Source organism: Hemitrygon akajei, chromosome 5 (assembly GCF_048418815.1).
Source record: "Hemitrygon akajei chromosome 5, sHemAka1.3, whole genome shotgun sequence".
Classification (NCBI taxonomy): domain Eukaryota; kingdom Metazoa; phylum Chordata; class Chondrichthyes; order Myliobatiformes; family Dasyatidae; genus Hemitrygon; species Hemitrygon akajei.
Genome location: NC_133128.1, coordinates 146,495,914 through 146,509,833, shown reverse-complemented (window position 1 = coordinate 146,509,833; position 13,920 = coordinate 146,495,914). Strand labels below are relative to the sequence as shown.

The 13,920-nt window shown below is 36.7% G+C and overlaps 1 protein-coding gene across 3 annotated transcripts; it reads right to left on the bottom strand.

Moving 5' to 3' along the window:
* Positions 1–2,293: 2,293 nt before the first annotated feature.
* On the bottom strand, positions 2,294–12,296 carry ackr3b (atypical chemokine receptor 3b). 3 transcript variants are annotated; one of them, XM_073046782.1, is made up of 3 exons: positions 12,039–12,296; positions 9,832–9,955; positions 2,294–7,885 (listed from the first exon to the last, which is right to left on the bottom strand). In XM_073046782.1, exon 3 carries the CDS (start codon positions 7,857–7,859, stop codon positions 6,765–6,767), a length of 1,095 nt encoding a protein of 364 aa, XP_072902883.1. In that variant the 5' UTR covers positions 7,860–7,885; positions 9,832–9,955; positions 12,039–12,296; the 3' UTR covers positions 2,294–6,764. The 3 variants fall into 3 exon arrangements, with proteins under 3 accessions (XP_072902883.1, XP_072902880.1, XP_072902882.1); XM_073046779.1 differs by having other exon boundaries at positions 12,124–12,296; XM_073046781.1 differs by lacking the exon at positions 12,039–12,296 and adding an exon at positions 11,721–11,830.
* Between the last annotated feature and the right edge of the window lie 1,624 nt (positions 12,297–13,920).

The following is a 13,920-nucleotide window of genomic DNA, read 5'->3' as shown; positions in this document are numbered from 1 at the left end:
TCAATGTTTCAAGTGCTATGGATAGCCGATAAAACAAATGTTGAAACAAGAGTAATTGCATCATAACATCCTTTTAAGAATGGAAAAGAGGATTCATTCATTAAAAACAATTCTTTGTAAGCCAAAATCTTTCCTTTCCTTGGATCTGACATAAATATCTCCCATGAGGATATTTGAAAAATAGAGTTTTAGAGACGAAGGTGTTTTCAAAGGAACTTGAGGCGAAAGATTTTTTCGTACATCGTGTCCATTTGACATCAGGAAGTTGTTGCCAGAGGAGGTGGTGGAGATAGACACAATCACTGCATTTATGAGATACTTAGGCAGGCACATAAATAAGACATAGGATACAGACTTAACACAGACCAAATGGATTAATGTAGATGGACAAGAAGGTCAGCAAGGACATAGTGTTTTTGGTATTGTGGAACTCTGTCAAGTATGTTTATCCTGTGACGTTCATACACTTAAATACTGTCCTGAAATCCTAAGAAAAGGCTCTTTCAGGAAAGCACCCTAGTCAAAGAACCTTTGAAATATAAGGAAACATGGTAGCCATTATATGTACAGTAAGATCCCATAAATGGAATCATGACAATGACCAGCTAATCTCTTTTAGAAATGCTGATTGATGTATAACTCGTACAAAGTTCTCTAAAATGGTGCTATGTCTTTTATGCTCACTTGAAAGAGTTTACATTTCATCTACAAAATAACACCTTCAATGGTGTAAACTTCCCTCAATAGCATTGTGACCGTCAACCTAGAAATTTATGATCAAGCCACCATTGAAGACATCTTCAAAAGGAGATGCCTCAAAAAGGGTTTTTCCATCATTAAGGACTCTACTACCCAAGACATGCCCTCTTCTCATTACTCTCATCAGGGAGAAGATACAGGAGCCCAAAGACACATGCTCAATGTTTTAGAAACAGTTTGTTCCTCTCAACCATCAGATTTCTGAATGGCCCATACTAACTACTACTTTTATTCTCTTTTTGCACTACTCATTGATAGTAAACCTGATTCTGATTCTTAGTGGGAATTTAATTTACAAACCTCTGACAGAGATACAGTCATTTACAAATGAAAGGCATCTAACAACTACCAAGCTCCAACTTCTCAAGTCATGATTGTAGTTTCCTGTCTGTATGTGCTTATCATTAACAGAATTTATAATGCCTGAGAATGAAAGGAAGGAAATAAATAAGATGGAAGCAAGGTTATTTCAGCTTTCTTTACTTTAATGAAATCCCTCTGTCAATAAAGTCCTGAATGACAATAACAAAATAAGGAGGTTTTAGAACAATCCATTTGTTTAATTTCCCCATTACGATGACTGGTTTAAATTCCAGAATGCATCAATGGAACATCTTCGACATGAAATGTTAACTCTGTTTGACACACTGCATTTGTAAAAAAAAAATCCAGATCATTGTACTACATCAATTTTAATTTCTAAGTATTATGATGGGCTTTGAATTCCCATCTCCAAACCAGTAGTCGAGGCCTCTGAAACACCAGTGCTAACCAATATGTCATTATCCCATTTTGTCTCTTTCCTTACTGTTGTGAGCTTGTGCATAAAAATGCTGCACTGAGAGTCATACACATTCAATGGTCTGCTTACAAATACTTGAGACCAAGAAACCCTGTTTAAATTTTATGGCTTAAAATAATGTCTCTAACTCTTTAAAAGATAGTTTTAATGAAAGATTGTTTCACCTATGCTTTTCCAAAGCATGTGTCAAGATGACGTTAGTTGTATTTCTTGTTGGAAACATGCTCTGTCATCCTGCACCCAACCTCAGATACATGTGGCTGCACACCAGCTTAAAAATTAAATACTACAGAGCTCAATTTAGTCTCTTCACCATTAAATCTACTGAAAGCTGCAGTCTTAAGCTGTCAGCATTTTCTATTATTAATTGGTGCACTATTTAAAAAATAATGTAGCAGAATTTAAAATTTAATCTAATCTACAGTCCAGTTAAGCTTTTCAGGATTCTTACCAGAACTCATGTATCTCAAGTTTCTCATTAAAAATGGTTGGTATGTATCAGGATAGTGATCACTCTTATTATTGATTCATAATTTTAAAAAAATCACTAAGAATTATTTCTGTAATAACATAAGGGCGTTAAGGAGACAGAATTACACTAGAAAGAGGTTTGTAGCATTTCAGCTCATTACAAAATAAAAGAAACTCTGAAGATGGTTCTGTAAAGACAACATCAATACTTCGATCACTTTCCCTAGTCAGAAGGAAATATATCAGACATTTTGAAAAATGTGGAATAGCTGTGTTATATTTGACAACTATTTACAACATTTAAGTTCAGTATCATATTTATTGAATTGTATTTGCCCTTATATGTCAGAACATTGGTACAGTTTATAAGTCTTCGATCTATGCAAACTAAACACAGTGGATTTTGGTTAATTAGGCTATCGGTTAATTGAGGTAGCCCCTTATTTGGGAGAATTTTTGTCACTGATAGTTGCTGCAAGATAAGTAGTAAGACAATACAGAACTGTTTTGCTCATTGTGGTTTCAAGCATTCAGACCTGGAGATGCCAGAAAAGGCTGGGAGTGAAAATGAAACCAGTTCACTACTTCAACAGGTTAGGAACTATGAAGAATTTGAAAGTATCAGCAATTATCTTTAATGTTACAATGAAAATGAAGATTTGGAGAATGCAATTGTCGAAACACTGTATGAAGGCAGTCCATTACCTAAATTAGGGTGGCTGCGTTGATTTTGTTCGTTTTGCAAAGCACAGCACAGTACCAAAATCAAAAGGGCAGCATGGTAGCGTAATGCTTTGCATTACCAGCAACCCGGGTTCAATTCCTGCTGCAGTCTGTAAGGAGTTGTATATTCTCCCCATGCTTCAGGTGTTCCAGTTTCCTCCCACAGTCCAAAGACTTACTGGTTGGTAGATTAATTAGACATTATAAATTGTTCCATGATTAGGATAGGTTTAAATCAGGGGTTGTTGGGTGGTGCGGCTCAAAGGGCAAGAAGAGTCTGCTCCACAGTGTTTCAATAAGTAAATTTTTTTAAAAGAACGCAGTAGCATACATGGATTAAATTCCTCATCAATTACTATTATGAACTAATACACAGTTTTATAATACTGTAATAATACTGGTTGTGTTCAAACTTGTTCTGTATTTCACTTAACTACATAAATTGTTACTCAGTCATACTGTAGTTGATCTTTTTTATACCTTTTAAGTATTTCCATGGAAATTCAGCTAATTGGGGCAGCTGCTTAATTGGGCCAAAATATATTGATCCAGTGTGTCCCAATTAACCAGAATCCACTGTATATCAATGCATTGTTAATACAACTGAGCACTTTAACATTTTGCAGTGTGCTTTACTATAGTTTGAGACTTGTACAATATTTTTAGTTGCTTTGCCTTTGATATAGTGTTTTGTATCAACAAAGATTTATTATTATTTGCCATCTTGCTGCATGGATATTATCATACTAACATTATTAACCACTGTATCAACATTGGAGCTGCCATCAATATAACAAACTCAGAAACAAACTATTTTTTCAAATCCAAATTTTGTATGTAAACCCTAGTATTCATACCAAGATATCAATTATTCCCGATATGATAAATCTTCTTTCCGAATCCTTCAGTTAGAACCCAGCCTACAGTTTATACAAATCAATCACCATTTCCTTAGGTGAGTTGTCTGAATCACTTGATTACATGTCAAACTGTCAAGCCACAGTCAACTACAAAATTGGGAGGCATAATAGCACAGTAGGTAATGCTGCTACCGTACAGCTCCAGTGACCTAGATTTGATTCTGACTTCTAGTGCTATCTTTGTGGAGTTTTCAGAGTTTTTCTGCAGCTGTGTGGGTTTTGCCTGACTATTCTGGTTCTCTTCCATATATCAAAGACACGCTGGTAATTTCATTGACTACTGAAAATCGTCCCAATTATAGGTATGTGGCAAGAAACTGGGGGAGTTGATGGACATATTAGAAAGAGTAGGTTATTGGGAAATAAATGGGGAATTGGACTGAGAGCTGGCATAGCTTTAATGGGCAGAATGGTATCCTACATTGTAAATAAGTGTAATACATGTTATATGTAGATATGGTTATGCATCAAATTGGCTATAACATTAACTACAGGAAGAAAATCTGGTGGCAGCATTCAAACCCAGCTTACCCATGAAAGCAAATGAAAGAATTGTGTATATGTAATATGCACATCCAGAAAGTTGGCCATGGACTGATTCATGTGCATAGTAACCAAAACAGCTGCTAACTTCCATCTTTAATCCTGACTCACACTATAGAGTATTCAACAGAAACTAGGCCTTTCCCACTGAGGAATGTCACAACTGCTGATTTTATACATCAGGAATTAAACTGTAATAAAAGGAAAATCACAGTCCATTTGTTGCACAGAATGATCTCACTAATAATAATGGGGCAGTAATCACATAATCTGCTTTACCATCTATCAACCAATTGTGGCTAACACAATGCCAATGACCTGGCACTTTAATTGTGACATGTTTATCTCTGCTACATTTGGGAAAACTGAAAAATGTCATTGGGTCATGTAAACCTTCCTGCATGGAAAGAAAAGGCCTCAGTTGGATGTCTCATTTCCACTTAAGTATTAGTTCAAAATTTATAATCTTGTGAATTGGAGATACAAATCCTATTGCTTAACTAGACGTGATACTTCAAGAAAGTCTAGGTATGGAGCAGAATATTGTTTAGTTTTCATCAATTGATGACATGCATTTGGAACTTTTATTCTATGCTTAAGAAATCATACACCAATGACATAAATTAAATAAATAATATTGGAGTAAGAAGGTAAATCATTTTCAAACAAAAGTCAAAATGTTGAATAACTTATGAAGAAAGCCATTAGGGTGGAGGCATTGAATTCAACAGATACCTATAGTTATATTCATAAACTGCATTTATAAGTTGATTTCAGTGTAGGTAAACATCATAGAGACTTATAAAGAAGCTGAGTGCCAAGCTTTAGGAATGAAATATTATTAGAGGAGTGACTGAAAACATTTGTAGAAGTTTGGAAAGGAGTAGAGGAAAGCAAAGAGGTTTAAGGGCTAATTTCAGAGTTTGCATTTTAATAACTAAAGGCATGGTCCCCATGAACAGTGCAAAATGATAAGGGATGCACAAATAGCAACAAGAGAAACACAGAGTTCAAATAGGGTGCCTCAACAGGAGATTACAAAGGTAGGAAGGTAGAATGACACAGAAGGATTTGAACACAATAGTATTTCTGGACCAATGTGGGAGTAAATAGAAATGCAGAAATGCAAACATTAAAGGATATAATATGGCAATATGGCTTGACTCTGAGCCTATGGACTTTGAGGATGCACTGAAATGCTATCAATGTATAAAACAGGAAAGAATAGGCTATTCAGTCTTTCATGTCTGCTGTCCCGTTCAGTAGTATCGTAGACTATCTTTAACCTCAACACCACTTTTCTTCACTAATTCCTTTGCCTTTGATGCCTGAATTTCAAAAAATCTGTTCATCTCTCTCTTGAACATAAACTGCTGAGCTTCCACAAACCCTTTAGGAGGGAATTATAAAGTTTTACTATCAGCTCTGGAAGAAATTTCATAGAATCTTTGCTTTGAATGGTTGACTTGTTATTTTGAGAATGCACTCACAGGTTGTTGAAATCCAGGCAAAGGAAAAGAAAATCATCGTGTCAAGCTTCAAAATAATTTGCATGTTTCAATGAGATCACCTTTCATTCTTCAGATTTCCAGAGTACATTAATCAAAAATCATGGGACTAGCACTCATCTTCTACCCTGCCCATTTCGAAGGCTGTTGTATCTGTAGGGCTGTGAGACATATTTACTCTTACAGTAAATACCAAGCTACTGATTGTCTTTGGAATTGATGCTGACAAACTTAGACTGAGTGTGTACAAGGACACCCAGCTCTCTCTGAAAACTAACATCTTTCAATCTCTCACCATTTAAAGAAATATACCATCTTTCCACATTTTTTGCAAACAAATGTATGATCTTTTTTTCAACAGCTATAAAAGGGAATTTCAGCAGAAGATAGCATGCTGTAAATGAATATTGCAATATTAAAGGTAGTTAAGATTTTTTTAGTAGAAATAATTCTACACTCATAACCTATGTATCTCTGCATCTCTGAAGGAGATGGCTCCACTACTATCTGGAGCCCTCGAACCAGCATATTATATTATTGTAATCCTGTATTTAATATAATTCATATACATATATAAAGATTGTGTATATATTATCAATGCATGTAGCTTAGATGTGAACTTGAAGGCTAATTGGCTCCATATAATCTGACATTAACTTGTCGGGGCGCCGTCATGACAAGCTTTTTGCACTGATCTTTTTGGTGATTGCTCATCGTACGGCATGTCTTGGGCATCTGAAACCTGGCGGAGCTCATCTGTCCCCAGGTTTTTTGGAGACGGCTGGATTCGAACTCGGGAGCCTTCGCTACTGATGCCACTGCGCCACCGCGCCACCGGCTGGCCTGACAAGTATATGCTTACAAGTGTAAACTCCCTCAATTAGAAATTTGTTCATGGTGCCCAGAAATATTTAATTAGCATCTCAAGTCCTTTTAGGTTACAATAGAAATTGCACAAATGAATCAATCAGTAGAATTGACACAGTAGCTAATTGTGTCTTTGAGAAGGAAATGCCTGTTTAAAAATGAATGGTGACATTAGGAACACTCAAGTATGCAACATTCTGTCTCTGTGGTATCCTTGAGTTTCATGATGCCAGATTTCACAGAGTATTTGACAATGAAAGCTTTCATTAGATCGTACCTATAATTTTTGTTAATGAAGCTGTAGAGTATGGGATTGACACAGCAATGTACCAGAGACAGACACTGAGTGATGTGAAGAGAAACAAATATGAACTTTTCTAGTTGACAACTGAAAGATAAAACATTTAGGAACCACAAAACATCAAGAAACAGAATAGAGTGGTAAGGAAACCAACAGATAAGGAAAACAATCACATAGGTAAATATTATCTTCCGGCTATTTTTCTTCTCCATGTCATTTGCAATTGGGATGGCTGTTGCTAAGAGGAAATAGAAAACCGCAATAATGAGGAATGGGATAAGAAATCCTACAATGATGCAAGTTATTTCCATCCCAGCCATCCAATCTCGATAGGTGTCCTCAGGATAAGACAAATGACAGATGGGTTCACCATGAATATTGTTATTCACTTTCAAGAAAATTAAATCTGGAACTGACACTAGTAAGGCAAAAATCCAGACAAACACACATATAACCTTACGGTTCAACACTTTCTTTTGGTCGAAAGAATCTTGGAACCACATCACTGATACATACCTGTCCACACTCATACATGTTAGAAAGAAGATACTTCCAAACAGATTGACATTGAAGATGAGGTGAGTAAATTTGCACATGAACTCTCCAAATGGCCATGTACCATGTTGAATGAAGGAAGTGACCCATATAGGGAGAGTGATTACCACACACAAGTCTGCAATGGCCAGGTTCAGGATGTAGAAGTGTGTTTCGTGTCTGGATTGATTCACTTTCACATTCATATATACGACAATAAAGTTGGCCACTAAACCGATGATAAAAATCAGGAAGTAAAAGAATGATATTGTATACAGGACAGCACTTATGTTGATGCTTTGAAGACAGTGATTAATTTCCCAGGTCCAACAATCGGTGTCATTTATACAAGCGATCCAGGTTTCATTTGTTGCCAGAATACTCTGCTCATCGATGAAATCGTAGAAAGATGACAAGTCAGTGGCAGCCATGACAATCAAATATCAAGGATGGAATACTGTAAAAATAAAGAGAAATCTACAGATTTAATCTTTTCAAATCATGGAACTAACTTCTATTGCTTTTAAGTGAAATAGCAAGATTCTTCAAATATATAGTAACGCATTTTATTCTTCATTGAGGTAAAGTCAGCTTGGGGCACGGTTGCAGCAAGGGTCATGAAAATTACAGCAGTAGTAAGAAACAACTAAATTATCATTAACTCACAAAATACACTACTAACTAAACTGATAATGAGCTGATGCAATACTGTCCAACCACTTTGGAGCATTTGCTAAAACTCAAGATGAAAAGTATCATTGGATTTATCGGATTTGCCATAGCAGCTGAGCAAATTGGTTGGCATGGTCTTTGACCATTAGGGTACACAAGTTGATGTCCTGCCTCCTACACCATCTTTCTAGGCACTCACTCATTTCTTCGATATGCCTACCTCTATGTGGCAGCACATAGCACTGGAAGTAATCATGAAATTAATACCTTCAAAGTGCTGCTTTCAAACCACTTTTCTATCTCCCTACAATCTGCTGGCAGAATATCATATCTATATTGCTGCTATCAATGCAGAATACAACTTCTGGCTCTTCACCATTTCCTTTCAAGAAGCTCTGCAGTTGTTCACTGACATCTTTGATTCTGGCTGTACTCCCGCTTCTGAACTCTGGAATGTTTCCTGGATAGTGCTGAGCAGTAACGTAATGTCTTTATTTTAGAAAGGATGGTGGTAGAAACCAGAAAATCTACAAGCTGTAGTTGGGAAAATACTGGGATCCATAATAAAGGATGTGATGCTAAGACACTTAGAAAATAATGAGTAAGCAGAGTCAACATAGATATATGAAATGACAATCATATTTCATAATTTAATGAAATTCTGTGCACATATAACTAGTAGAATAGATGAGAGGAAACCAGAGAATGAGATATATTTGGATTTCCAGAAGAGCTTAAATAAGGTTACACAGGGGAGGTTGCTAAACAAGGTTAAGGCACATGGATTGAGGAGGAAAATACTATCATCGGCTGAGAACCAGTTAACAAGCAAAAACAAATAAGTAGAAATGCACGGGTTCTCTTCAAGTTGGCAGGAATCAGTTCTCTTCACAGATATATTAATAATATGGCTGTGGGCACTTGCATAATATTTTCTAATTTGTCAATGACAAAAAAAATCCATGTGGATAATTGAGTAGTGATGAGGAGAAAAACAGGCTTCAAGAGGTCTTACACACACTGAATGTGAATAAATGGAATGCAAAGTGAAAAAAATGAGGCAAATCACTTCAGTAAACAAACAGAAAAGTAAATTTTTTTTTTCAGATGGTCAGAGATTGAGAAATATTGTTGTTCAAAGGGGCTTGGATGTCCCTGTACATGCCACTGCAGATACAGCAGGCACTTAGCTATGGTAATGTTATGCTGACCTTTATTGCAGAAGGATTTCAGTATAGGAATAAATATCATTTATTACAATTGTATGCTGTATATGGCATGGGTGAGATCACAAATGAAATTGTAGGTTTGATCTCCTTGCTTAAAAATGTATATACTTGTCATGGAAAGAGAACAGTAAAATTTTACAGGACTAGTTCATGGGATGATGTGACATTGAATAGGCAATTTAGAAGAATAAAAGATGATTCTATTGAAGCTAAAAAGGTTCTTAAGGGACATGGTAGGAAAATTATGGGGAAAGTATTTCCTCTAGTTGATTATTTTAAACCAGGAATACAGTCTTTAGTGACAGACTAAACAGCTATTTATGTACTACTTAAGCATTTATAAAAATGACAAGTAAGTCCAACTTTCCATCAACAGAAACAACTAAATAAGATGAGAAGACTAAAGAAACAAGCCTGGAATTTCATTAATAAAACCACAGTCCTGGCAGCTGGCCTTTCTTTATGCATGCAACTGAATGATGTGAATAAATATGCCGCTTACCTCTGGAATAGTTTTCTGGGGAGGAAAAATAAAATCCAGGTCGCACAATCAGGAAACAATGTTGATAAAATTAGGTATTATCTCACAGCATGGTAATATGAGATGATCTCTTCTGGTGAAGAAGCTATTAGGTAAAATGTTAAAAAAAATTATCACTGAAAATCAATGTTAAAATTTATGATGCTAACAAGAAAATTAAAGAACCAGCAATCAAATGAACCCATGGGAACTTGTGGCAAAGTTCTTCTACAGAGTACTACAAACACAAACTTGAATTTGAAATTTCTGTAATGAACAGTTGCGCAGCATGATGAATCTTGTTTATCTCTTGTGGGTGTATTGGGAAAGTGAACACAGGACAGAATGTAGTCATATATATTTTTTACATAAAAGGAGTATGTGCTTATCTTTCAGTTAAGTAGGAGTGGGCTTGATTTCTTAGTCACTGCTAGCCTGTGATGGTTTGCACTTGAGTTGCTAAACAAGTGTTAAGAAGATAGCCTACACCTTTGTTTATGGTGGCTAAATAGTAAAGAGCTTAGCATTGCTGGAAGAAGCAAGGTGTTATCTCAGAGTGGGAAAAAAACACTGGAGGAACTCAGGTGGTCAGGCAGCTGGGAGGGTAGAGGGGAGATAGTTAATATAAAGATGTAGGAGGAGGTGTCAACTATATTATCTGTCATGATGCAGGGTCTCAACCCAAAACATCAACCATCTGTCTGTCTCTTCAGAAGCTGCCTGGCATGCAGAATTCCTCCAACAGTTTGTTTTCTGCTCCAGTATCTGCAGTCTGTTGTGGCTCTGAGATCTTATTCAAATTTGCGGAAAAAAATATAAACAAAAAGCCACAAAGATAATGTAATTACAAACAAATTCTTTAGGTCATTTGAGAAAGCCATCTTTACCCAGACAGTACAGAAACTTGCAACACACTATCATATGGAATTGCTGAGGCAAATAAGGTGCTGAGCATGTAGAAGCAGCTAGATAAGCAAGGGACAGAGAAAGGAACATGCTGATTGCTTGAGAAGGCTGTATATGGGAATGCTTTTATACAGCATGGATCTGTTGATCTGAATGATCTGTTCTCTGCTGAACAATTCGTGCAATTCATTGCAATGTCAGAAACTGAACTAACTCCCCAATGGCTTTACTGGTAAATTCAGTGCCCCGAATTCAGTCCCTTTGAGGCTATAGAGTTTCAAAACTCCTTTTAGTTGATCTAAGTGGCAGAAATGCCATGTGGCCTGAATCAGGGAGGGAGTGGAGGGAGGCAAATCTGCCAGGATCCTGCTCCTGATCGAAATCCAAAAATTCTTGCTTGAAAATATATGCTAATATCGTGGTATCACGCACGCAGCTCAGAGATTTAACTAAAAACAGTCATTTGTAATTGCCCTTTTGCCTGGCTCCACCCGTGTTTAAAGGACCTGCCAATATTCAGCAACAAGTCTGACATGAAGCGCAGGCTTGAGAGATTGAGAGACCAACAGACCAGATACTTACTGTACTGCCTATGGATTTACAGTCCGGCGTGTCAGCACCTTGAGAGCAGCCAGAGTTAAAGATTGGGCTGCAGCTGGTTTGAAAGTATTTGACTGAGTAAATCTGACTCAAAATGACCTATTATTTAATTTTTTATGAGACATTTGGCTCTTGATTAAGCCTTTTTGCAACAAATTTTATAAGCACTTACTTTCATAACTGAAATACATAAATCCATTCAAAGTTAAATCTCTTTTATCCGTGTTTAATAATGACCTAATTTATACATCGTTAAAACATAAGATCTAGGGGATTACAATTCACTGACTCTACTCTGGCAGCAGGGAAATTTAGCAGAAACTAGTACATGTTTGAAGTACCTTTTAAATACCATGAAACCTTACCCATTTGATTAGCTTGCTGACACGACTTTCAAGATCCACACACGAAAAAAAGGGTCCTTTGATTAAAATAAACAACCATGCTAACAGTGAGTCACAGATCAGGGGAAAAGAAAATAAGCCTTGCTTTCACTCATTCGCTGGTTAATATGCAGCGCATAGATAAAAATTTCTCACAGGAGTTTAACGTAAACTATCTGCGTGAACGCAATCAGCTATTCAGTCCTCTCATAACACTGGTAAACACTGTTAGGTAATTATGCCTGCTTACTCAGATAAAAAAAAGAGTGTGGTCCCACCTATCTGAATGTTTACACTCACTTTAGAAGTTAGATGTTCAAGCTCTTAGTAACCGTGATAATCTTAACTTCAGTCACACAAAAGTAGTAAAAGCTGCGCACGTTACCAGCAATCTGCTTCTCTTGCTCTTGTGGCTGTGTACTGAAAGGCTGTTGAGCTGCGGCGCATATTTCCTCTGGTGTAAAAGGAAGACTCCTTCAAATGGAGATCAGCGATTAGTCCGGCACACAGGCTAGTAGGCAGGTCTTCATATTGCTCGAACATGTAAAGTTGTGTGCAGTATCTGAAATTCTCAGTACTGTGAAAGCAAAAACAATTCCCGAAACCTACTTTTTTTGACAAAACTGGTTAAAGACAAACATTCACACGATTCCATTAATATTTCACCGACAGTAATAAATATATATTTTTCAAATGCTATAAAATGTACATAAAGTAACATATTTTCCTCCTAAGTATATGAAGACACACTCGCATAAAACTCGAAACTGAATTCTGTTGATAATTGTTTAATTGAATAGGCTTTGTCATTCACATACTCACAGCACAGAAATCTCACTTCATATCTCATACCAAAATCCAGAAGATTTTAAGCAGAATAACTACACAGAAATCTAAAGGATGACTGGACAATATCACCAAATGGAAAGGATTTATGGTAAATTAATGGTCTATGGCAATTCTACTGGACCCTGACATAACTAGGATATATCAAATATATATATATATATATATATATATATATCAGACTCTATAAATCAGCCTTTGCTCATTTATCCCCATCAGTGCGATGCAGGAGGAGACTGGGGCAGCTTCCAAAACTCTAAACAGCCTATTCTGGGATTTAGAGCTGGACTGCAGAGGGACAGGAACCTTGATTCATTAACTAGCATGCTAGCATGTGGGACTAGCCTGGGGTTCCAAGTCAGGTACGGTTAAGACTTACTGATCTGCTTTTTTTAAGTGATTTTTTTTGCTGGTGCCGTTAGCAAAGGGGACACGGGAACAACAGGTATTCAAAGGTAGAGGAACAACATTCTCCAACCCTTTGGTTTCAATCTATTCCGAACTTTACAGTTTTTTTAGTAGGTGGTGAACGATGTAAAATTTTCCTATGGTTATCAATTAAAGGCGGGGCCGTTTCTCAGCCTCAATTCAAGAACCTTTTGCCCTGAAGTTGCCCTCAGATTCATATCATCATCTCTGAAAAGTTTTAATTAGTGTCATAAATTTAGAAAGACTTGTCAAGAAGTACATGACAAAAGTACTGGGTTAAGTTAAATTACATATTACATTATAGAAGCATAGTCCTAGAGTCAAATGGATTCCGTAATTATATTTCGATAATGTAATATGTAAGGTAACAGGGTCTTCAGATCATCAAATTTGCGTTAGACACTTACAATAATCCCACAGGAATTCCATTTTATTTTTCCACACATTCCATTAGCTTTCCTCCAGATTCTACCAGTCACCTACACACCAAGGGACAATTTAGTGTGGCCAATTACCCTATCAAACAGCAGGTCTTTGGGACGTGCGAGGAAACTGGAATATCTGTAAGAAATCCATCTGATCTCAGAGAGAATGGATAAATTCCACAAAGACAGAATAGAGGTCAGGATTGAGACTCGGTTGCTGGAGCGATATGACAGCGACTCTACTGGCTGCACCAGCTAATGTGTTAAACAAAAGTGATAATAATACATGAAAACAAATGCATTTTTATCTGGTTTGTGCAACAGAGCACATGAGAATAGACTGGGACACAAGAGAATAAAGATGTTGGAAGCTGGAGCAACAGTCTGCCGGAGAAACTCAATGTGTTGAGTAGCATCAATGCGAGGAAAAGAAATGTTAATGTTTCAGGTCAAAGCTCTGCATGAGTTCTCCAGATCTAGCG